Below are 24,921 nucleotides of genomic sequence, written 5' to 3' on the forward strand. Positions count from 1 at the left end.
TTCTTTCGTGTGTAAAAATGTAAAATGCAATTTCGCGCATTTTCAGATGAGCTGAAATGAGCGTATATTTCTGAGAGATTGAAAAAGAAATATTTAAACAATGCGTTCTTTTTTCCGGGATTGACGGGCAGTATATCTCTTGTATTTCTCTCTTTCTACGTTCGTAATAATAAATCTCAGAGATGTAGCAAAACTTTTTGCGACAGACAGACGCTCCAGGTTGCTTTTAAGCGTATTTTTTTATCTTTACATAAACTTTTCTAGAATCTCGACTGGCAGATAATATTAACGTTAGACTATCGGATATCATTTGGTGAAGGTGTTAACGTTGATAGGGCATGTTGAATCGTTACAAGGGTATCGACATAATGATTAATGTGTTGAAACTTTGGAAAAAAATTCACAAATGTATATGTCCCGAATATAATAAACACCTAGATTACGAGGATTTGAGATCCTACGAGGATAAGTCCAATGTTAATAACACTGTTCGATTCAGAGTTTTAAAAATTGAATATTCCCGTTGTGCAAATCGCGAAGGATACACAGTCCTGAGTCTTAATGCTCAACTGTTTTGCTAATTTTAATATTTTGAATTCGAAGGCTCCGAGGATATTCGAAAGGCGTCACTCGCGACAGAATTTCAAAATTTCCGAAGATATAAAAAAAATTCTGAAGATTCAAGAGAGTTTCCTGAATCTTTAATTTTAAAGTCGTCTCCTTCGGAACTTTCCAGAATCTACGGTCGAATTCGAATAGGGAGATCTCCAGGATAGTGTCCATACGTATTTATGTGTTTCAGACGACAGTTGATCAGATGGAAGGTGAGATAGTCGTTGAATAGGAACGCGTTCACCGGTCGAACGTGTTTGAACCGCGAAGTTCCGTTCGCCTGTGTTCGAAGTTAATTTTAGTCGATTCGTTAGCGGAGTCTAAAAAAATATCGTTAAGTCTCGTCGTAAGAAAAGTTCGCTCTCTCGGTGTGTGCTTCGTATAGTATCAAAACCACTTTTTTTTTTAAAAGCCCTACGAGTTTTTTCTACCGCGATGATGCACTCGCATGCCTCTTGTTTTTTTATTTTTTTTAAATTTCTTTTTTAAACAGTGCGCGCCTCTTCATTCTTTCTCTAACGAATGTGTATTTCAGTTATTATATATATTTATATATACGTATATATATTTTATATACTTTACTTTTATCTCTGTATGTATATATATATATATATATATATATATATATTTTATGTATATATACGTATAATTATATATGTATGCTAATTTGTGCCTTGCCCTATGTCCGCCGTCGTAAATCGTAATCGAGAGACTAGTAATTAATATAATAGTAACAGCTTACATATTATATATATATTTTAGCCAAGTTAGAATATATGTATATGGGTTTTTCTCTTTGGGTATATACATATATATATATATACATATATATATACATATATATGTATATGCTTTATATTTATATATAGACCTATTGCCCTAAACCTGTGTAGGAAGGAAACTTTCTCTAATCGTTAATAATAGTCCGTTTTGTTCCAAGATCGTGAATCGACTTATCGATGATACGGTATCATCGTGTATGATGCGAAAAATGGGAGGGAAAAATATCATCATAATAGATATATGTCGCAAACAATACGGAGCTGTAACAGCGAAGTTTCACAGTGGATTATAATGCTGAATATTAATGACAAAGATTATAAATATAGGCGCGTTATATAATGTTGCGCGATACGGTATATAATATCGAATTTTTAATGACGAAAATGATGGCGGATTGTATAATGTCCTGTTGATGCGTTTTAAAATGTGTGTTCACGTTCGCGTGGATGTTCGACGCTGATGACACCCCAAGACCTCGTGATTACTTTCATGCTTCGTGATTTCGAAATTTCACAAGTCAACGTGTTTTAAAGTATTCGCAAATCTGTAAAATTTCATAACTCAAAGCTGTAGAGGGCGAAATAAGAAATTTAGATTTTTTTTTAAGCTTCTAGTTCTGTTTTCACGGATATATAAGTGGTATTTATAGGATTCAAAAGCTTCAAACGAGTACAGTATTTATAAGAAATCAATTCTTGAAGAGGATCCCAGATTAGTCGAAACTGATGCAAATGAAGCGAATGGAACGAGAATGAGACGAATCAAGTTTCTATCAAGTTATTGTGTACAGTGAAGACAATGACGGTATTAACAGCATGAGTATAACAACAGTGCGTTTACGCTGCGTCTTATGTGGGTTCTTCCAATGATCTCAAAATGGAGAGAAAGAGAAAGAGAGAGAGAGAGAGAAAGGGAAAGTTAGAGAGGAAAAGAGGGCTCGTTAAAAATAAGGATTCCTTAATATATGGTCGCTAGGTCACCCTATGTAGATTAATAGTTAATATTTTTACTTTAATTAGTTTTGTTGGTCATTTTTATGTAACAGTTAAATGGCGACAGCCCGCTAGGTTTAATTATATATTGGTATATAAGATTTCCGTAAAGTGTGTCTCTCTGAGAGTTAAAACTCTACCGTTATTCATCGTCATGTATGTATGACGATATAATAATCGTAATAATCATAACAATATAACAATTAGAAACGAATATAGATAGTAATAACCGTAATGCTCATATAAATTCGCCCCGAGGCTGCGCTCGCGTGCGTTTAATTTCTTTTTTTTTGCTACTTTTCGTCTCGTTTATTTCTTTTTTTTTACTGTTACTTTAATTGCGTGTAAAGAGTTAAATCGATCACCGCTCTTCCTGTCTTTGACACCCCCGTCTTTCGTGTGAAGTATCGCATCGCCCTTAAAATCGTTAATATAGTGTATAATCCACATCGCGCCGGAAATAATCATTTTTATTTAATTCCGGTTAACGAACCATCGTGATTATCGCATCAAAAGAAGGAAGGAACCGCTTATATTTTTCACTGCTTCTTTTTTTTTACGCAGTGCACACTAAACTTAAGATCCGGAAACTCGATAGTTTAAAATTAAGGAGTCGAAAGTACTTTTTGAAAGTGTCAAGATTAAAGCTTTTGAGAATGTAAAAACCTCAATCCTACATATTGTAAAAATCTCAAGTTTAAAGAACCGCGAATTCTGTATGTTTTTTTCAGAAAGTAATTTTACAAGTTTTCCTAAGATGAACATTCTGCTCTCTCATTCTTGAACCACAATTTTTCGCAGATTGCTTAAAGTTACATTGATCTAAAGTTTGAATCATTCAAATTTTCTCATCATTTAAATCTAATATGATAAATATTCAAGATTTCAACATCTCGGAATTTCTCTAAATAGATAAATAAGATGAGCGAAGACCTCGTATAAGATATATTTCGTCAAGTCTGCGTCAAATTTTATTTCAAGTGTATAGTATGAATTTTAAGTCGACCTTTCCTGTTCTACAATTAAAAAATCAATTATGAAGTTTGTAGAGAATATCTCAAATAATTCTAACATGTTAATCCTTAAAAATGCAAACTCTCAAAGTATCAATGTATAGTTAGCTCTATATGTCGACATTACTCCACTTTGAATTTTAATTTACACGTAATATAATTAATTAAATAAATAATATTTTTTTAATTATTGAAATATGAATAAAAAGTCCATTGCAAATTTATTAATATAATTACATTGAAATTCAACGCAGGAGAAAGAGAGAAAATTTTTATGCAATATCTCCACGTATATCCAATGACACGAAATCAATTTGTCAACTTTCGTATTTGTGTGTATTCCATATATTTATATATAGTTCGCGAGCAAACGCACTTTCTCGTTTATAGATTTTTTTTCTCCCCTTCATATGTCATGTATAACTTCACTACGTCGAAGAGTTCGGTAATCATCTACGCGTACTTCATATTCCTCTTTTTTTCTATTACGTACTAACAATATTATCGAATCGGTGTCTATATCACCTATAAGAATCCGATATTGAGACTGTTTTAATTTTACGTTTTTATACTTGGCGTGGTCTTCCTGGCACCATATAATGCACTTTTAAGAAATCTATATAAAAATATCGTAGAGTTGTGTGTCATGTCCAGTGCATTGAGTCGCGAGCGAAAGAGGAATACTCCTTAAACAGGAAGAGAGGGAAGAAAAATGAAGAAAGGGAGGAAATAGCGGAACAATCCAAGGGAAACCGATTAGAATAAAAAAAAAAAAAAAATAGAAAATGTTGCCCGACTGAAAACTTCATTCAGATAAAGAGACTGACTAAATAAAAGAATTATCTTCACGTACACGAGATAGTCTTCCTATTCGAATAGAAGTTTATTCTGCGATATAGTAGAGGATTTTTCTAAACTCAAAGTATCGATCGACACGAGAAAGCTTTTGAGAGAATAGTGCTCCATTTTTCAAATAAATTGTTTGCTATTTTTTTTATAAACTATATCAAATAGATAAAAGATAAACAGAAACTACGTCGTAAAAGTAAGCAGATGGATGGTAAAAGTTTGCTATAGTTTTCTTTGTGAAAAAAGAAGAACCGCTCTGAATTTTTTTATTATATTAGTACGTGTAACTGCCTTTATTAACGGATTGCTATCGAAAAATCTACTTGGGAGGATGTAAAATATTAAAAGTCAAACAATTTCTTGTAATAAAACGCATAAATTTTTTCATATCAGCAGTATTTTTTATTTTTCTCGATAAGGATACCACTTTTACCGCTGAGTGAATTTCCAATTTACTAAAAGATAGCAAAGTATTCCAATCATCGAACAGTTTCACTTATCTCTTTTAGTCCTTAGTCGACTCTCTTATCTAGATGAAAAATCTGCCCAACTGGGAAAAGAAGGAGAGCAAGAGGAAAGATAAAAAAAAAGACAAGAGAGAGAGAGAGGGAGAGGGATAGTATGAGAACGTTGTGAAAATTTGTGTCTGTTTTGGTCCCGTTTCGCATTGCGATTAGCCGCGAAACTACGCTTTCGAAATGAAACGATGACGGACAAGACAAACCAGGTCCCAGCTTTATCCGCGTTACTGAGCTTTTTCCGCGTGAGCTTTTCCTTGTGAACGGTCGAGGATAAAGGCGGCTCGACCGAACCTTATCCCTTTCATGAAATTAGTTCGCAGCGTTTAATAAACGTCAACTAAATCTGATGTTAATAAGTAAAATATATGTATATATAAGACCTAAACACAAAGTATAGAAATAAAATTATCCAATTGGGAAATCAATTCTCTCTCATAAATAATTTTCTAAAAATTGTCAAACACCTCTGTGTGTCCTCAAAGATTTAATTTCGATAAATAAATTCAATTTCAAATAATAAGTTTATTTCAATTCTTCTTGATCTAACTAAAGAAACAGAAGCACACAAACACGTTTCATCTCTAATTTATTATCGAAGGGATGAGAATCGCTTGAACTCGCCTCGTAGAGCCTCAAATAGAATCTCGATCTGTGCGATTACAGATTGCCTTAGCAAACCCGCATCGCTTCGAGATCTGTGTACGTGTGTTTTGTGAATATCTTCGGGACTAATATCGCGTCGGAAAGAATAAAGCGCCGTTGCGTTATAGCTGCGAATTACAGCAAAAACGTCATACCGTGTTCCGGAAGAAAAGCCGAACCGCGTCCCTCGGTAAATCCAGATTCTTCCAAGATCCGAAGAACCTGAACCGTCATCTCACGATCGATTGGACAATCGTAAATTCGGCTCTTCCCGGGACACTCTGTATCTTTGGCGCATCAGGCTTTTCTTCGTTCATCGTCCCTTCTTCGTCGAGTAATCCAAGACTCTAAGGCCCGATTGCACCAACGTCATTTTGGTTTTAAGCGAGACTTAAATATATGTTTGTCTTTATTTATTTAGAAAAAAAGATAAAGATAGATACATATTTAAGTCTCACTTAAAACTAAAATAATGTTGGTGCGATCGGGCCTTAGCTGTTGAATCATACTAATTGCGTTTTTGGTAAGAGAAAAACTGCAAAAAATTTGCAAGAAATTAATAGATAAAAAGCGATAATTACAACCGCTATATATATAGCGTGTGTTTTATTCTTTGAACAATAAATTACTTTTCCTATACGAATCGATCGTAAATTAATGTAGGGGTATTTAAATGACGATAATTACAGGCACATGAACGAAAAAGCGCCTGACGCCTCTCGAACGGAAAGTCGTTGGCAAATAATTACTTTCCCATTGTCTGGTCGATTCGTTTAATTAAGCCTACCCCTCTCGTGTCGCCCCGCGCCTACCCTCGCGCGGTCGCGGTTCCATTATAAAAAAAATCCTCACCCCCTTCCCACCCCTCCCTCTTCCTTTCAATAGAAACGTAGCCGCTTGCTTTTTTGTACCCGTGCGCCATAGAGAGTACAAGAGTATTACACCTAACAATATAATATCCTACGTAACCTACGGACGTTAAAGCGGATAAGATCACTTTGCATTCTCTCTCTACTCGTTATTTCCTGAACACCCGGGTTCGCGCCGGCCCTTAAAGCGCGCTTTTCACGCGCGCCGTCAAATAGGAAAAAAAAAGAACTGTTTCGCAAAGTTGTTAATTTAATATCTCGCAAGTGTATATAGGCCGGGAAAGACATACGGTTAGGTGTGGCGGAAAAATAATAGAGAGGAGAAATGTGTATACGCGCGAAATATAATACAGTTGGGAGAGCGATTCTCCACGAATTAAAAAGTATCAGAGTACAATCGCATAAATCTAGCGTAAAATGTGATCCCGAGTCTTTTATATCTCAAAGTGTGTGGCAAACAGCCGTAACTTCTAATAAAATTTACTTAAACGAGCGGAAGGCGAGAGTTCAACGAGAAAGAATGTCAGTTCCAAGTTATGCCCGAACGTATTAGAAATTGTAAGTTGCGCACTTTTATAGCCGCTCTCGTTCAGATAATGCACATACGAATGGTTCATTATATGTAGACCATTTTATACTTTACCTCGGTCATCTTTCGAGATCAGCACCAGATCCTAGGACTTTGAGGGCGTTGTATGAGGTTTGAATATAATATAATAGCCCTTTTGTAGGGCGCTTTCGCCTCGGAGAGGGAAAAGGGACAGTTTACCTTAACCGCGCGCGAAAGGCTTTAAGAGCCAGCTTGGTTTACCTGCGGGCTAGTCCTTGTCCGCACACGCTTCCTGTACACACACGTCATGCCTGTACGCTCTCTTCACAAGGTATACAGAGATACAAGGTGGAGAGTTTTCTGTATGCGTGTGTATGTGTGTGTATGTCGAGAATGTACATTTAATTATTAAGAAAACAGTTATTCAGGCACGCAAGTTGGGCAGGGGAGCAGCGCGCAGCCAGTGGAAGAAGCCGCGCGTACCTTGAGAGTTCATCTCCTCCACGTCCTTCGGAAATCGATCGATCGATTTTGTAGAGTGTTCTTTATTCTGTAGAGTGTAATTTGTTAATTTTTAATTCTCTCGATCACGCTCGACTGTATTCGTCTTGTAAAAAAAAAAAAAAAAAAAATCCGATCCCTTTTAATTGCGTACTTGTGTCAAAATTGACTAGCTAAGAATTGTGAGGGTTGGAAGGGATCGAGCAGATTGACGAAAGTAGGCGATTAAATGGATGCAGAGAAAGTCGATTCCTTTCGCACTTAAATATTTCAGGAATTTGTTGAAGGCAAAAGAGATAAAATATATGTGTAACACATATGGCGTTCAGACAGTCGTTACGTCCACAGTTTCTTCATTCGAAATCCCGTATGCAATCGCTTATCGTTTGATTGCATTTCATTGAAAGTATAACTCCTCGAGGAGAGACCCGAAGGTGCGCGCGGGACGCAAGAAGGCCCAATCCTTAGACGAGTTTCGCACGAAAAACAGACGGCCGTGTGTTTAATCAATCTATAGTAAACCGCTCTCGCTTAGAACAGTGTCTCTTTGTGATTCACTTTGTGACATCCGACGATTATATTTCTGCGCGAAAACAAATGGTGAACTCAAAGAGTTGTTTTTCAGCGGAAACACCGACGAATTCAAGCAAACATCATCGCGATACGACAATTAGACACGAACTGTCTTATTTATAGGTCGGACGACAGTCAACGTAATAAAGATGAGGAGACACCGTTCTAGACGGGAATCTTTTCGTACTCGTTTGTGCGACCTACGTACGACCGTAGCGTACAATTTTCTATCCCGGCAGTACTATATATAATATGTCGGTGATGACCGATTAGTGTCGCGGCACGGTCGTGATCTGCGATTACGCGGAAACCGACGTCTCGGGGCCTTTTAGTACGAGTGCTGCGGCTGCAGAGACGAGACTCAGCTGTGCGCCGACGTGTCCGAGCCTTGGCTGTTGCCTAACCCGCCCATGCCGGCCTGGGAGGTGAGTCTGGTAGCCGACTGCGAGGTCGTGGTGGTGACCGTGGCGGAGTGAGTGAGGCCGTGATGCCTGCCGGTCTCCGGCACCAGGTGCGGCGTCCGGCTGGATACGGGCGGTAAGACCGGGCTAACCGGCCATGGATGCAGGGACATGGTACTGGGTGCGCTGGGCACGCTGCGCGAGTGCGGCAGGAGGGGAGAGTTGGAGAGGCTGGCGAGAGGGTGGTGAGCGGCGACGGATGCACTGCCGCCACCGGAAACGACCAGGCTTGTGCCCGACGAGATGGTTCCTCCTCCGCCGCCACCGCCGCCGGAAGTCGCCATGGCTACCGCGGTATCCGGATGAAGGAAATTACGTCGCTGCTCCATCCGTTCCGCGTGCTGGGCCAGGCACCGGGTCAGCTCTTCCGGCAGCATCTCCAGCTGACCCTGCAACGAGGTCAGCTTCTCCTCTAGGCCGACCAGACGGTCCTCCAGACCTACTAAACGCTCTTCCACCGCATCCTGCCGCGTACTCATGTCCGAGACGATCTCGTAGACGGTGTTTTGCGTCTGTCGAAACGGAGATTAGGCATTTTATATGTTGATATTCTTATCTGTTTGCGAGGATGCGTGTGTATGTCGAGTTCACTAACGTGAATAAATGAGACGAGTGTTATTAATTCTACGAAATTAAATCTCTGCTCGCGTTAAAAAGGGAAATAACTTGAAAAAAATCTTGCGAAAAAACTGTTCTGTTTAAAAGAGCCTTCGAGAGCTAATCCCTTTGAATTTCCCATTCCATTCGCTCGCTGTTGCAATATTCCATCAGGCTTTGTAAGCGGAGGAACGGTTTCTCTCGTTAGCTGATGATCCTTACCTTGGCCATGTCCGTTATAGTGTTGGCGTTGTCCATCAATTTGCGCTGATCCATTTTCACCTTTCTGAGTCTGAAATGTCGAGGTAGAGTTGCGAGATAGAGTTATGCGATTACGTATATATAGCCTACATCGTGTAGTCTACTCTACACGCTATTTCTGTAATCGCGACCGAGAGTGCGGAATATCGACTTACGCATATATAGCTAAGAGGAATTTTCGCTGATGGGCTCGCACGCGTCCAGGATTGACGCGCTTCACCAAACGGGTGTGCTTGTAGATCAGCCACGTTTCCCGCAACACGTTCGCCGCGGCGTTCTTCAGCTGCAACAGAACGAGCCATGTCAATCCATTCAGCATCAGCTGACTCTCGTCAGCGGGGATAATTCTCTTTCTCTCTATTTTTTGAGTATTTTCAAAACTTTTGTTTCGGACAGCGCGATGAAAAGATCGTATCTTGCGAGGGATTTTGTTTACATAAGAAGTAATACTGGCAACACGCCATACATAGTTCATAAATTTTTAATTGAAAACAACCACGCGCTGCGAAAATTATTATTCAAAGTATATTCGCTAAGTAAACATTATACTGCGCCATTAATCGCGTAACTCGTTAGCTCTATGACAGTATTCACGATGTCACGGTTAATTAACCCTTTCAGGATCGCGGGGATAATTTGTCTCGAAAAATGATTAACGATCCGAGAATATATATATTTTCGGATTACAACATTGCGTTTTATACGAACGTCATTTAATGAGAAAAGTTTTTAAAAAGATTACGCAATTTTGTTTTAAATTAATTGTTAAAATTATATAATTCTCTCTCTCTCTCTCTTTCTCTCGGAAAAATTTACACTTGCTCCAAACTATATACGTGTCGAGAAAAAAAGCATCGAGGATGTGACATTTGTTTGTTACTGCTAATGAAATCAGATCGATTCGGCTTATGTAATGACGTGAAAAAAAAAGAGATATGCATCCGAGGGTTAAAGCGACGTAAAAAGACTCGTCGATACGATATGTGTATAGCTCTACGTTACCACTCCTTGATATTTGCAAGGTTTATAAATAACGCTGGCTAATAATTATTTTAGTAGCCGTATGGTTGAAGGCTTCGATCCAGAAGTGGAGAGAAGCGACCGTACTTATGCAACTTATGCTCACTGTCGGACATGCGACAAATTTAAATTGCACTAATTTTGCAAAGACACTGGAGGAGAAATCTACTTTCGAATATCTCGAGATATCTTTAAAAAAGCACGATGGAATATATATTAAAATGTTTGTATCTTCATGAAAAAGAAGTTGCGAATCGCTGCATATTACTTGTGACACGAGCGATCGATTATGTCATGATTTGCAACGAGTCACCAATGTTTCTTCGCGAAAGAAAGAACAGTGAATAGAGAAGGCCCTTTTCCGATCTCTATGTATTTTTAAATTCTAAATAATTATGATATCTCTGAATTTCTCGAATTTAAAAAGCTCGACGAGTTTCTCTTGTGCCATTATGTATTTTTTTTAACTTTTAAATCTTAATGGTAAGGCTTTCAAAACGCAAGTACATTCTCAAACTTTTAATTCTCTGCTTCAGCAGAGTCCCTGAAACTTGTTCTCGAACTTGGAATTTAAAATTAACGAAACGTGGCGACGAATTATGGCATCCACTCTTGTTACAAAGTGTTCCAGATATGTCAAAATTCTTTATGTAATAACTGGAAAGTACTCACAAGTTTTTGTTAGCAAGCCTTTTATCATCGACTTTACGATTTACTCGCCGAGTTGCCTTTTATTTCCTTGAAAGTTTGTTGAGATCGAATCGATCGGACGTCACATTCCTTTCACGATGACAATGATACATTAACCGACTTCCTCGTCTCAAGTCTCGACCTATCATCCAGATAGACGATACGGCGATACTATCTACTTTGACAGGAGCGCTTTCTCTTATCCTCGTGTGTTTGCACTCATGTCCTTGAACTTCAACAGACTCTCGGATTCGGAATCTTTACATTTGATGCTTAATATGCTTGTTAAATCTGTATTGAGGATTCTTTTTATTTATTGATTTTCTATTTTATTGATTTTTAGATTCTTTTATATTTGGATTTTATTTTTTTTTATAAAGTAAGAAAAAAAATTGTTTCAAGCTTTACGACTTTCTTTTACTTGTCTCTTTAATCCACAGTCTCGAATCTCAAGTATCGCGATGTCAAAGTCATTCAGATTGGTAACGAAGGGAAGCCTGTCTTGTCTAAAGGTCAAAGCGACTTCGCCGACCGACTTCATGCAGCTCTCTGCTTATTTCCAAGGCAAAACCTTGCTCGCAGTAGGATACTTTCTTATTATGTGGTTCAACCGGAAAATTACGTCACGCTATACATGAAGAGTGATATATCCATCATGCTCTCATTACGTGCTTAATTCGCTTTCCCGATTCTTCGGCGAGATATCATCGACAAATGTATTTGTGTTTCGAAAGATCTGCCTTAAAACGACGTTCTCTCCGATACTCTATCTTTAAGAAACTTTATGTACTTTTGAATCTTTCAAACGTATCATCCCCTTCGACATTTCCATCGCGATCGAGGTTTATAGATATTGTAACAGGAAGAAACAAGTATCAAGAGAATCTCCTTTCTAGAGTTAAGAAAATCTAACTTTCGAATCTTTTTGAGATTCTGCAAATTACAAACTTTAATTTCTGTCTTATTTTTTATTTGAAATATTGCAAGATACTTATCGCGAATGTGTATCGTTCGTATATTCGAAGAATAGCGTTCGAGAAAATTTAATGTAGCGTCTCCTTTTACATAACTTTGATACACACATAGACAGCTCGTTTCACTTTAGAAACTTATTATTTGCTATGCATATCATTAAAAGTTGCTATCCTCTTTAATTCAGAAACTTGCGCAAACCAAACGCGATATATAGTGTAGCATGGTTGATTGTTGCAACGATAGACGATTCCGATATTCGTAAAATTTTCAGTTTAATCCTTTGCGTTATTTAAGTGCTTATTTAAACAAAAAATTTTTATCATTATGTTATAAAAATTCTATTTAATCTTTCTTATTTCAGAGATTATTTTTTTATCAAGTTTAGCGACGACAGAAATACTATGTAGAAACGAATAAAATTCATAAAAAAATTATCGATAAACAAAAAGCTTGAAACAAATCTCTCGCTACTTAAGCTACTTTACAAGTTCAATGAATGTTTAAGCAAAAAAAAATTTCAATTGCGAAGGAATTGTAGCTCACAGTAAATGTCTATCTCCTGATTGTCGATCGATATAAAAGCAGTGTAGACTATTATGAGCTATTATAAATTGGTATAGACTAAAGGCTCTACTCTGCTCTCTCTATGTGAACCAAACTTCTTCTCTATAGAAACCGAAAATATAACCCTTCAATACGATTTATAATCCATGATATTCGATTAAAGAATTCCTGCCTATGTATTTTACACAATAGTTTTCTCTATTGTTTTAAAATTTACGTCACTAGACCGAAATAGCGCCGCAAGAACGTTTTGCTCTACGATACGGTATAAAAAATTCTCCGCCATATTAAAATACTATGTAAAGGTTACCATTAACGTAAAGGCCTTGTAATTCTATGGATGAAGTGACAGTAGTCTTACCCTTTTGGTCAATTGCGTGTCCATCATGAAGTTATGCACGTGCTTCTCCGCCCGCGTTAGTTCGAGCTTCCTGGAGACAACTGCCACCAGCAAAGCGGTGCATCCGGCGCCCTAAAAAAATTGAAAAACAAATTTCTGTAAGCTTCTTTCGCGTGAAAGTATATCTTCAAACTTTTGCTCTTCCTTTTTCGCTCCCGAAATTTCTAAACATCTGGTTTTCAAGAATTTATATCCAATCCCCTAAATTCTCTAATCTGATTTCTGTCTCAGAATTATACTATTAATTTTTCAAGTAACTTCATTCTCATTAATTTAATTGCGGGACTATCTGTTTCGTTGGAAAACAGGATGTTTCTCTGCACGAGATTTCCGTTACAAGTTAACAGCCATAGAATCCTAGACCGAGTAATTCCACATAATTTACGCGATGCAACCAGCTTGCGTTAATGCACACGGGAGAAAGGAAGACAAAGGAAAAGGGCATTTTACAAATGAAAGGGAACGAGGGAAGGTGGCGACTTCGAGATGTATTGTGACTCGTGCTCGGGACTGGCCTTCCGGCAACAACCATCGTGCTCGCGCGGCGGAAGTTTGGCGAGAAATTGGCTAGCATCTCTGGAACCAGTCGTGCGTTGGTTGCCAGCTCGGAGGGTAGTTACGAATTAACGGGAGTTACGGATTAACTCACGGGTGCGAGAGAGTGAGACGCTGAACGGAAGGAAGGTGCATATAATAATGAGGAACGACTTCCCACATTCCCGTAGGAGAGAACGAACGTGGCGTTTATTGTGTCCTCCGTCGCCTTTAATTACACAGACAGACGGTACGTTAACTGTGTTAAAGGATCCGGCGGGACGATGAAGCACTATGTAAATCACGACGAGCGATTTTGTCACAACGACCGGTACCGAATCGCGATCGATCGCTCGTTCGCTCGCTCGCTCGCTTATTACGGTCGTCCAGCTCTGTAATGAAGCCCCCGGTCGGGCGCGATGCTTAAACGCGAGTTACATCGAATTTACATGCCTGCGAAGTTCCGCGGATCTCGACATATACGTAAATGCCAGTGTCCCAGTAATTCGCGGTAACCTCGGTAAGGAATTAACGACCGTGACGATTGGTGATGCATGTAATGCGGTGTCTGTAACCGAGTTTGGGAACCGGGATAATTATTCGGAGTAATTGTACATCCGGAAAGATCTCGTGAGAAGAAGAGACAGTCTTCGTTTTAAAAAGCCTCTCTTTTTTCAAAAATACTTCCTTTTCTCTTTCAAAGAATTTCATTGTGTGCGCATCTGCTCGGAGACACACGTGTCTGACATTGATCGCGAGCGATCGGAAAGGATTCGCGAGAGATGGTGCCGGTTTACGTCCTGTCCTTACCATCATTCCGGTGGAGACGGCTATACCTCGACCGCAGTATGTGTTGGGCACAATGTCGCCAAAGCCGACGCTCAGGAAAGTGATGGCGATGAGCCACATGGCGTTGAGGAGATTTGCGTGTTCCTCGTCGTGGAACCTGTCGTGGCAAAACGACAAGCGCGTTATTTCGACGAGCGCAACGACGGTGAATGCAATATATTTTGCTACTTCGAAGCTCCAGAATCTCTTTTAAATCTTGACATTTTTAATATATCGAAAATACTCGAGATTGAAATTTTTAAAAACTTTGATCTAATTTTAGAGATATAATTTCTAAAAATCAAATTTGCTGGTCCTTGTTTAATAGCAGCCCGCTATATCCATCTTATCATATCCAGCTAGCATTCAATCTTTTATCAGGGATAAGCATTAGGGCAACTACGGCAAGTTGGGGCATGAATGATAGCGTTATTATGCCCCCCGTGAGATTCATTATCGAGCACACGAGGAAGATGCGGGCGTCGTAATCTACGTCGTAAAGTGGTTTTAACGACCGCGTTACACAGTTTGATCGACGTTACACGATTTCGTCTTTGTTCGGATTTTTTTGGATTCGTCGAGGGTTCCATCTTCGTTGGTATCCGCGAATCGACTCGGAATCGATGAATCGTCCAAAATAAATAAAATCGATTGTAATAAAAATTCAGTGCCTTAATACCTCCTGTTTCCTTTCTCTCTCTGGGAAAGATGAGAATATTGAGAAAATATCAAAAGCCAAGGTAAAGTTCTAAATAATGACTATAAATATTTTATTAGCATAATGAGAGGCAAATAGAGATGAAGAAAAATCGTTTGAATAAAATTAATCGTGTAAACTGTAACATATGTGATCTCCCCCCTCTCACTTTCATTTTTCTTATTCACTTTCCGTAAAATTGATAATTCGCGTTTGACGTGACGGACAATCCACCCCATAAAACTCCCATGGATCCAACAAATTATTCTGATAGCAACATTGATTGCACGAATGATTGTTGACCATGTACCGTGAAAATCGCGTTACTGTCGTGGAAATTTGCGCTGTCACGTATAGTATGCGCGAACGCATACTGAATAAAATACCATTCGGATTTCCCGACAATTTCCGACTACATAATCCGAGCGTGAAAACTGGCCGCGGGGCCCATGCTCGTTTACGGCAAAATACGAGAGAGCAAAATTATCAAATTCTTTTAATTTTCAATGCAAATATAGAGCCGCAAATTCAATAATTTCATTAACCATAGTTAGTTTATGTTAGCGAATAATGCGAGACCATCACGTTATCATAATTCCATAAAATAAATTTGCAAGAAATTTTATATCTACGCACAAACACACACACACGTATGTATAACAATTTTTTTATAAAATTGATGTAAAAAAATTTTTAAATAAAAAAGTATTTAGCAGAATAAATAAAATTAATTACAATAAAGAGAGGAGATATAAGCTATTATAGAGATTTACGATAATATAACTTACAATTATATAATTGATAGAATTGTGAAACATTTTAAATATTTATTCAATTCATCAACGCAACAATACTAAGAGGGAAGTTTAAATAAATTTATTTGATGCAACCACTTGTTGGGAGAATTTTACCATAAACATCAATATTTCACGCGCGTGTACTATTTATTTAAAATAACGGGATCATCGGAAATAAGTATCGAATGATTGAAATTTCTTTCATAAATATCGTTCACCAAACGGAATTTTCCACGTTGATATCGACATATCTGCGATATACTCGCGTATTCATCCAGTGTCAATGGAAACAATGTCGGGAAGTTGAACGTTCCTACCATTATCGGGATACTATTATCATAATCGACTATCGGAAAAGGTGGAACGCGATAAATCAAATGCAAAATCGCACACGTTTTCGACCCCCTCAGGTGAAACAATGAAACGATCGATCGCGAGTTCGCGGAATCAAATTCATGGCCGAAAGACTTTTCGCCGGATGCCGGACAGATGGAGATCAAGGATTAACCGAGTGATAAATATTTCAGTTAAGCTCGTGGGTGAAAGCCCGTCCATTAAGGAAGAACCGGGAGGTTCTTCTTTTATTGAGGCGACGGATAGGAAAGCGTCTCCTTTCCTCGCCTCTGCTTCGAAGCACCTGACAGGATCCTTGGGAGCAACTGCCTCGATATTGCCCGGGCAAAGATTGATTATTCCTGAAATCGCGGCGCGGCTATTTACGGGGAGAATTTAATTATCAGCCGGTCTCTCCAGGAATCACTAAATTCCAACGGCGATCGTCAACGACCGACCCTAATCGAGATCCTGTCTCCTTCCTGTCCCCCTCCCTCTTCTCCCGCAAGTGTACCGGGATTTATGATTACGTCGCGGCATTTCTCGCGATAGACGGACGCGCCATTAGGTCATAGATCAATCATCGTACGCAAATGAGTCGCGTCCATTCGACTGTACACGATTTCAAAATGCATTGTCAGTGTTTCTCCTCTCTTGTTGATTAATGTATCGTGTGAATAATATGGAACAACTACTGTTACTTTACTAGCAGAGAGAGAATGCAAAAAGGAAATAAAACAGTATTCCAAAAGCTCGGATACCGGAGAAGAAATCAACAAACTAGATAAAAACGGAGAACGAAGAAAAGAGTGCTGATTATTTTAATGAAAACTTGATATAATACTTTATCAAGCACCTACCTTTCGCACTGTCGCAACGTCCACGAGGCGATGATCCACAGGGAGACCATGAAGACCAGCAGCACCGTGCCGGGGCAGATGGTCATCAGGGTCTTGAGGACGAACCTGGTGTTAAAGTTGATGCGATTCAAGGCCCCTATGCTACGCGACGACGCGTCCGTGAAGAGCTTCGAGTGCAGCAGCATCACACGACAGATGAGGTAGAGCCTGAGGAACATGGGCAACGAGAGGGTGACGTCGTACGGCACCCACTTGGAGCCGATGTCGCCGTTCTTGTTTGCCAGCTTGGTCGTCCATAGGAAGTAGTATTCGCCCGGAATCGGATGAATCGCGCAGATCGCCAGCTCCACCGAGATCTGCGCGATCCGCTGCCAGGTCATCGCGATCCGCCAGTCGTCCGCGCAGTTATCGATCATGAACAACTGTCGTTCGACACAGAAAAATTGACAGATCATATACACACGTGTGCATACACTCTCCCTCAACCTAAGTGTGTCGCGTCTGATGCTGCTTTCGGCATCGACAGAGATTTGTGCTTCGCAATAATTCTTCCAACAATATTCGGATAATATAACATTATATAATTTTATTAAGTTTAATTAATTTTAATTTTTTTTTTAATTTTGGAAATATAATTTATTTATTATTGTACAATGACATTATGCGTGCCTATATAAAAAATCTAGAAATTTGAAGATATATGTGTTTTCGAGATAAAGAATAAAATATAATTAATTTTTATAATTTTTAAATTCTCTTATTGAGAGGAGCTTTTAGTAATAACTATAACGGGAATTAATATGCACGATTACAATAATTATTAATTGTTGGGATCTTTATTCGTTGAAAATTGAACATTATTGAAAAATGTCCATTCATTTCGCGCGAATGCCGAGCGAATGCAAACAGACGAATGGATTAATTAAGCCGTGTCGTTGCATATTATCAGTGTGCAAAAGATGCGCGCACCGTTCAAAGCATTTTTGCGAATACATTTACCGATATATCGATTCGCGCGAGATTACCAATCGAGAGACCCAAATGAGCCCGCGTATTCCGATATGAAAGCTCGCTCTTTGAGAGCCGCGTTCGATTAATATGAATTCCAACCGCCTTGCCTCTCTCTCGTAAACTTGATTAAAACGGTGCAACACATAAGCCGTTGTTTATCACCGTCTATCTCTCGCTACGTAGTTGTAACCGTACACACGCCGCCGCTATTCCGGCAACAAATCATCCTTAACTCGATAACGATCCTGCCAGATCTAAACAGCTCGCGCTTAAAGGCTATATCCTATACACCACGTGTTACCCGAGATACGGTATCATGCGATTTGTCTCGTATAGACACCACGGATTCTTCACGTCGCTGATCCTCTCGCGGTATCGCACATTTTTATCGTCTATTTTACTTATCTTCTTTCTTCAAATATTTCAGCAGATTTTTATTCGCGGAGATCTTTTTTTATTTCGCGAAACCTTGATATAATAAATTTAACATTCCCTCGAAAATAATTTTACAATTATTTAGTTCTCAATTTATTAATTTGTTTTGCGAATTATCGTAATATCTCAATATCAAAAACCTTTGTTGGGCGATGCTCGCAACGTCATAAATCATATCCCTTAAGTTTTTCCGTCCTACATACAGCGTGTGTGGGTCGGACCTCGAAATTTAAAATTTCACCGCTCCGACAATGGAGTTGTGTTCCTGAAAGTCCGGGGGGATACGATACATCCATCATCGCACGGTTTTACATCTTGGCGATATCTCGCGGCCTGATACATCGCGGATACTTTGCAGCTCGTATTTCTCGTCCGGTGCGAAAAGATGCAACCCGCCATCGCCGCCGGCGTTCTGAATGGATTAGTATAATGCAGTGCGGGTCCATTTATCCGGAAGAAAGAGACGGGAAGGGGGGAGAACGTAACAAGAGAAGGAAAAATCCGTTGCAATCGGGAAAAACCCCTACAGAGAAGAAGAAATCTTGCGCGATACTAGCGATTTATGGCGACAAAAATACCGCAAAATGCGCACTGCATGGATGAGGTTTAAAGGACCAAGAGTAGTATCAGATTTTAGCATCGCGGTGATTTATGAATTCATAAATCTATGGTATCTTTTTTAACTTTTCTAATCTTTGCAGTATCTGAACACGGGCGATGATATCGTATGGAATTAAATGTTTTTTAAAAAAACAGTAACATATTATAGATGTTTTTATGACATAGGATAGCCAATAGAATTTCGTCAAATTTCTTCTAAACTAGATAACGTTCGCTAAGTTTATTACAATTCTGCAACTTCTTTCACCGATAATTTATCATTATTTCTATCGTTCAATAAAAATCGAGAGATCATTAATTTAATATTTATTGATCAGATTTGTGATAGAATCGAATAAAATTGTCGTTTATATCTAAGGAAGAAGATCTCTGTACTTTGAGAGAGATTTGACGTGTCGAGGATTCGCGACAATTGTAGAGATCCGAACAGATTTATGAAGTTTGAAGTATGTGTTTAGTATGGAGCAAGAGGTAGATGGAGAAGAGAGAGGATGTTGAGAAACTTGAGCAGATGACATCGAACGACGTCTCCCGCGGGAGATCCCATTCGCTTTGCAGCGTCAGGTGAATCTCGGCAAATCTGCGCATGCAAATCGTTGATAAACGACAATCAACAGGTGCCGAAAGGTCAGCAGGCCATTAGGCTCTTAGCCAGCCGTTGTTGCCGCAAGATTGCGTGCGCCAGCTTGGAGTGGCCGGGCTGGTCATCATCGAAAAACCTTTCGCTCCTAATGCTTTCCGATCGTAGACGATAAGCTCGATCAATATAATTTTACCCTAGTTAGAAGTAATTTTAAAGGGTCTTTTTTTGCGAATTTAGAGCTTCGAAACTTATATAAATGACAGATAACCGCATGGATAATTTATTATCCGCCTAAATTCGTGAATTCGTAAGTTTTACGTTTGTTTGTTTCCAATTCGAATTTCAGATGTGCAAGATATTTGGATTGCTAGATAAGTTGCAAATGGCCTGCTTCGAAGTTTTCCCTTTTTAACGACAATTAACTTTGCGAGTTCCAAGTATCTATTAAACTAAGTTTGCGAAACTTGTATAGAATAGCCGGTGTTTTATTCTCGAAAACTGGCCATTTCCATCCAGACATGCAAATAGCGTTCTTTAATGAATTTATGCAATGAACACGCAAAAATAAAGTTTTATTGAAGTCCCAGGATTTCGAAAACGATCATCGTCTCATAAAAATCATAAGATCTACTTCCATCTCGAACCAACTCGACAACCCTCATTATCGCATCGCAGGGATATCACCCTGGATAGGAGAAGGGGAGAGGAAGGCTTCGATATATCGCGCTAAAATTGCATCGCGCGACAACTGCGAGCTTGACGAAAACATTTTTCCGGCACATTGAGTCGGGATTATCCGTTTGGGATACGGAAGGAATGTTGGCAGCTATCGCGCCTCTTCCTTTTTCATTTCACGATCCGCCTCGATATTCCATCGATAGAGACACTCAGCTGATCTGCCATTCAAAATTAACCCGCGCCGTTTTATCAGTCAAATAAAATTGACACGAAACATATCGATGAAATATTACTAGAGTATAATGTTTCCAATTTTGTTTATTTGCATAAAATAAAATAATTATAATCATTACATAAAATAAAATTACATAACGTACATAAAATAAAATTTAAATTATTTAAATAAAATATAAATTTGTTTCTCAAACACGAGTCTGCTAATCGATTATGCGCGATTGAAGCAAAAGGAATAAAAAATTTACATACTTAATATTTTACGTCATATTTTTTTACGTCAAATTGACTATCTCATCAGTTTTTACGAAGGTTTATGTGCCATAAAAATCTACGATGCATCTACGATGGATATTTTTGTTCTAAAATTTAAACATTTACATTTCTCCCATTATTTTATTATCGAGTTTACATTTTTATACGAATCCGTTTCTTCAGAGTCGCTCGGAGAGAGAAATCGGATATCAAAGTTACACAGCATTTCTTCTCTGCGGATCACTCGGTATAAACGTCTTTAGTGTGAAGATTTGAAAGACGGTCGTAGCGTCAATATTTGAGTTGAAGCTTAAACGTTCCTCCTCTGTCGGAGCCTCGCGCGGTTTTGCGAAGCTCGTTTCACTGCCGGCAATTGGTATCTCATTAAGACGACTTCCTTACCAGGACGGAAGCAAACCGAGAGCTCAGCTGAGAAAGAGACTTCCCTTCGCCGGATATTATAATGAACACTTATCGGTTCTCTCTTCGCGCGGTTTCAACGACATCATTTTTCTCGACCTCCGTTCTTGCATCGAGATCACGAGATAACTTCTAAATTAAATAGAAATTAAATGAAGACCTCTATCTGATGATGGTATCTCGTTGTGTTTAAAAATTGTCGAATAATAAAAGAATCTCGCAACATCAACAATCCCGGTATTATATATACATTTCAACATCTTCTCAATCTTCGCAATCTTGACAGGATGAAACTTTTATCTTAAAAGAGGGTCGCAGAGAGAAAGGAGATGTATTCGCAATTTCCGCAAAGATTTCCTACTATAAACCGTAGAAGAAGTTTGAATAAAGATCTCGCGCTCGGCTTCGCCGAGAGACAAATGTCTTGTTACAAAATTTGAAGTTATTCGAGTTTCCACGCGACGTTACTTATTGATCTAGAGCCAAAGGTCGTTGCATATTTATTCATCCCGCGAATACGCCGTTACTCATTCAGTTACGCTTTTCAAAGATTTAAGCGCAGTGCGGGCCTGTCCGCATAAATAATTCCCCCGTCGGTTGATCGTCGATTTTCAGTCGACGTGCGATTTTGTGCGTATCGTCGACTAGATAAAATTTAATCGCGCAATGTAATTGGCCTTTCATTAGCGACGCATTAATACTACATGCAAAATCACGCGCACGCTCTGTTTTCGCTCGATTTCTCGATCGAACGGACGATGCGATGGTTCAAATGGACGGCTGTTAAATTCCGCAGGCGTAATATGTCTGTTCGAAACGATTCATTGCTGAAATTATCCATGTCCCGACTGCGGCCATTTTATTTGTTTATAGCTATTTATAGTTGTTTACGGCCACTATATATTTAGTAGTTTGTGTTTGTGACAATTTTATAGAGATGCAATAATAGTTTGTGTCATAAATTATGATATAATAACAAAAATGTGCGTATGTGTCTTGAAATATCTTCTGACTATTGCATTATTGAATTTTTCAACTTTTTCAAAATCTAAATTGCTAAGGAAAAATCTTACACGAGAAAAATCTTTTCGCCATTATTTCGGTTGTGCCATGTGCTACGTCTTGTGTAATATAATAAAATTACTTATATATTATACTTATATATTAGACTTATATATTATACTTACATATTAAAATTATACTTATATACAATCGTGCGAGCAAAGTGGATAAAATAAATTCTTCTTGATTTTCGAGGAAATTGACACAATGCGATATTTGTATTCTATTTAAATTTAGCGGAGTCAACGTTCAAAGTTTTCTATTTTTATTGTTACAATTGTAATGCTTTGAGATGTGCGTTATACATAATACATACCTGAACTTCTAAGGCATGGTAAGCAAATATGAGGCCAAGCAGTATCACAGTAGACACAGAGATCAGGGTTTTCAGTGCTGTCGAGTAAAACGAGGCCTGAAACATACAACAAATCCGTATATATAATATATGTATATACACGTATCTATGAAATTATTTTATATTTATTTTATATATAACAACTGCTGATTTTCTCCCAAAAATATGCGATCAAAAACATATTGAGATAAACAATAATTGTTATTTCGATATTATATTAAATTATAGATTCGAGAATATATGTACCTATATGTACATATTGACGAATTAATAATTAAATTCAAACAATTAAACGCAAATTATGAGATTTAACTGCGCTTTAATTGCTTATTTTTTTGATACACGTGGAACAATAAAATATTCATAGCTTTCAATTCGCGATGCGATCAAAAAAATGCTAAGTGCTAAAAAAAAATCTTCTTTTTCCTCTATTTTTGCATTATTAGCAAAAAGAAATTCGAAGAATAAATGAAGGTAATTAATATTATGTCCAAAAGGAATCATTGGAAGAATAAATCTGATAGACCCTTTATCACTAATTTTTTCCACGTCATTAAACATCCGTCGAAACGGAATCGAAAGTTCTCGATAACCCGATTTATAATCTCTTGAATCACATTAAAAAACTTGGGCATAAAATGCTTCGCACACTTAATAAATCTGACAATTTCATATCCTTTAACTTACTGCGGTTTCCTGGCGTTTCGAAATTTGTGAAGGCTAATTCCTGTTCAGTTTCGCAAATTGCGGGACATCGTGTGTTATAACTTATAACGAGATCCAAGTTGTATACAGTAATTTCCGCTAATCTGATCGCATTGTCGAATGCATCTGTTTTTGTTTGAACGAGTTTAAGCAGGCTCGAGACAGAGATATGCGCCCTGGTTCTAAAGTTTACAGAGCGCTTCAAGCGACGTCACCGCTTCTCCCTCATCCGAAAGGAGATCTTTGACCAGCTCAAAGTTCACCACCAACCATCGTCCAACGTGAAGTATCTTTGTAACCGAGACTCGTATCAAAATCTGGTTAAATTGACTTATTAAATCGACCGTGGTACAAGTTACAGCAGATTAATCGCGATAGGAAAACGAGATTGCGATGTCGAACTAACCACCAACGTTCTTCTCTCTCGATTCGTCTCTCTAACGAGAAGTAATGTTCGGAATATAGATATCCGACTCTACTTCTTGCGTGCAACGAATATCGGTCGTTTTTATTTAAACGGTTCTTGTTATTATTATCCGCAAGATTACATTCGAGGTATCACGAGAGAAGGTAATTTGGAATGAATAAGATAAAATCCGAATACGTACGAATGTATTATTTGTCAAAGGTTGCGAAATTCTTAATTAGATCGTAAAATTGTACCGTCATTTTTTATTCAACCGAACAGCTTTTCTAGCGACACCTTTCACCGAACCTTTTGTATCTGGTCGGGCTAGATTTCTGGTCGCCGCATAAATGGATTAAGGGATTAAGGAGGCGCGCCGTAAAATATGAACGCGAAATTCATTTTCGCCCGACCTTAGTTGACTTTACGAGTGCTCCACGGTGTTCGTGGATACGCGAAATTACTATCGTGCCATTATGCGGCGCGTATAACCGCCTCAGACTATGAAATTTGCGCGCGTGTCTATTTGCCATTGTCGCTTTCGCTCTTTAAGGTGAATTCTTTCCAAATGATTACTGTTGCGAAGAAGTCTGCCTTCGTCGCCGGAAACCTCGATAAATATCACCGAATGAAAACGAATATTTGCAGAACGTTGATCGATAGCAAACTTTTCAAATCTTCCACGTTAAATCTTGAACAAAATGTTTTAAAATATTAATATTAATGTTTGTTCAGAAAATAATGCTCCACATTTTTTTTCAAAAACTATTTATTCAACAGATTTTTAATTTACACACAGTATACATGGATGTTTTCTCTTTACATATATTTTTCAACATAATCTCCATCAACTTCTATAGCCTCTTGCGTCAGCATGACACAAGTGCATGTTTGCCTTTACTGTACCAGCTCTTGTCCTGTTCATGTAGCCATGTCATCACTGCTTGAATCGCGTCTTTGTCATCCTCAAATCTTGTACCGCAGAGATATTTTTTAAGTTATATCTTCAAGTGGCCCAAAAAGATGTATTCCGGAAATTGGAACTCCTTCCAGATCAGGATTATAGAATGAATAGGGGAGTACAGTTTAGCGATTGCTTCTGATATCCAACATTTTGGGCCACTTAAAGATGCACTCCACGAAAATATAGAAGTTGATTGGAAATTAAGTTGAAACATAATATGTGTATATTGTGTGTAAATTTTAAACCCATTGAATAAATAGTTTCTAAGAA

At 38.3% G+C, this 24,921-nt stretch overlaps 1 protein-coding gene across 4 annotated transcripts in view; it reads right to left on the reverse strand.

The window, feature by feature from the left end:
• Nucleotides 1-996: 996 nt before the first annotated feature.
• The window catches only part of Sk (small conductance calcium-activated potassium channel), a 132,139-nt gene continuing 108,214 nt past the window's right edge, over nucleotides 997-24,921 (reverse strand). For all 4 annotated transcript variants that reach the window (XM_083054739.1, XM_083054737.1, XM_083054738.1 and 1 more), the window contains 7 exons: nucleotides 22,538-22,633; nucleotides 16,923-17,344; nucleotides 14,218-14,353; nucleotides 12,835-12,945; nucleotides 9,380-9,507; nucleotides 9,186-9,255; nucleotides 997-8,878 (listed from right to left, as the gene is read on the reverse strand). In XM_083054739.1, coding sequence (XP_082910865.1) covers nucleotides 8,267-8,878; nucleotides 9,186-9,255; nucleotides 9,380-9,507; nucleotides 12,835-12,945; nucleotides 14,218-14,353; nucleotides 16,923-17,344; nucleotides 22,538-22,633 — 1,575 coding nt within the window. In that variant the 3' untranslated portion in view covers nucleotides 997-8,266. The remainder of the gene's footprint in view (nucleotides 8,879-9,185; nucleotides 9,256-9,379; nucleotides 9,508-12,834; nucleotides 12,946-14,217; nucleotides 14,354-16,922; nucleotides 17,345-22,537; nucleotides 22,634-24,921) is intronic.

This window comes from Prenolepis imparis, unplaced genomic scaffold (genome assembly GCF_030444845.1).
Source record: "Prenolepis imparis isolate NDT839.2.m4 unplaced genomic scaffold, iyPreImpa1.0 SCAF_14, whole genome shotgun sequence".
In the NCBI taxonomy this organism is placed as follows: Eukaryota; Metazoa; Arthropoda; class Insecta; order Hymenoptera; family Formicidae; genus Prenolepis; species Prenolepis imparis.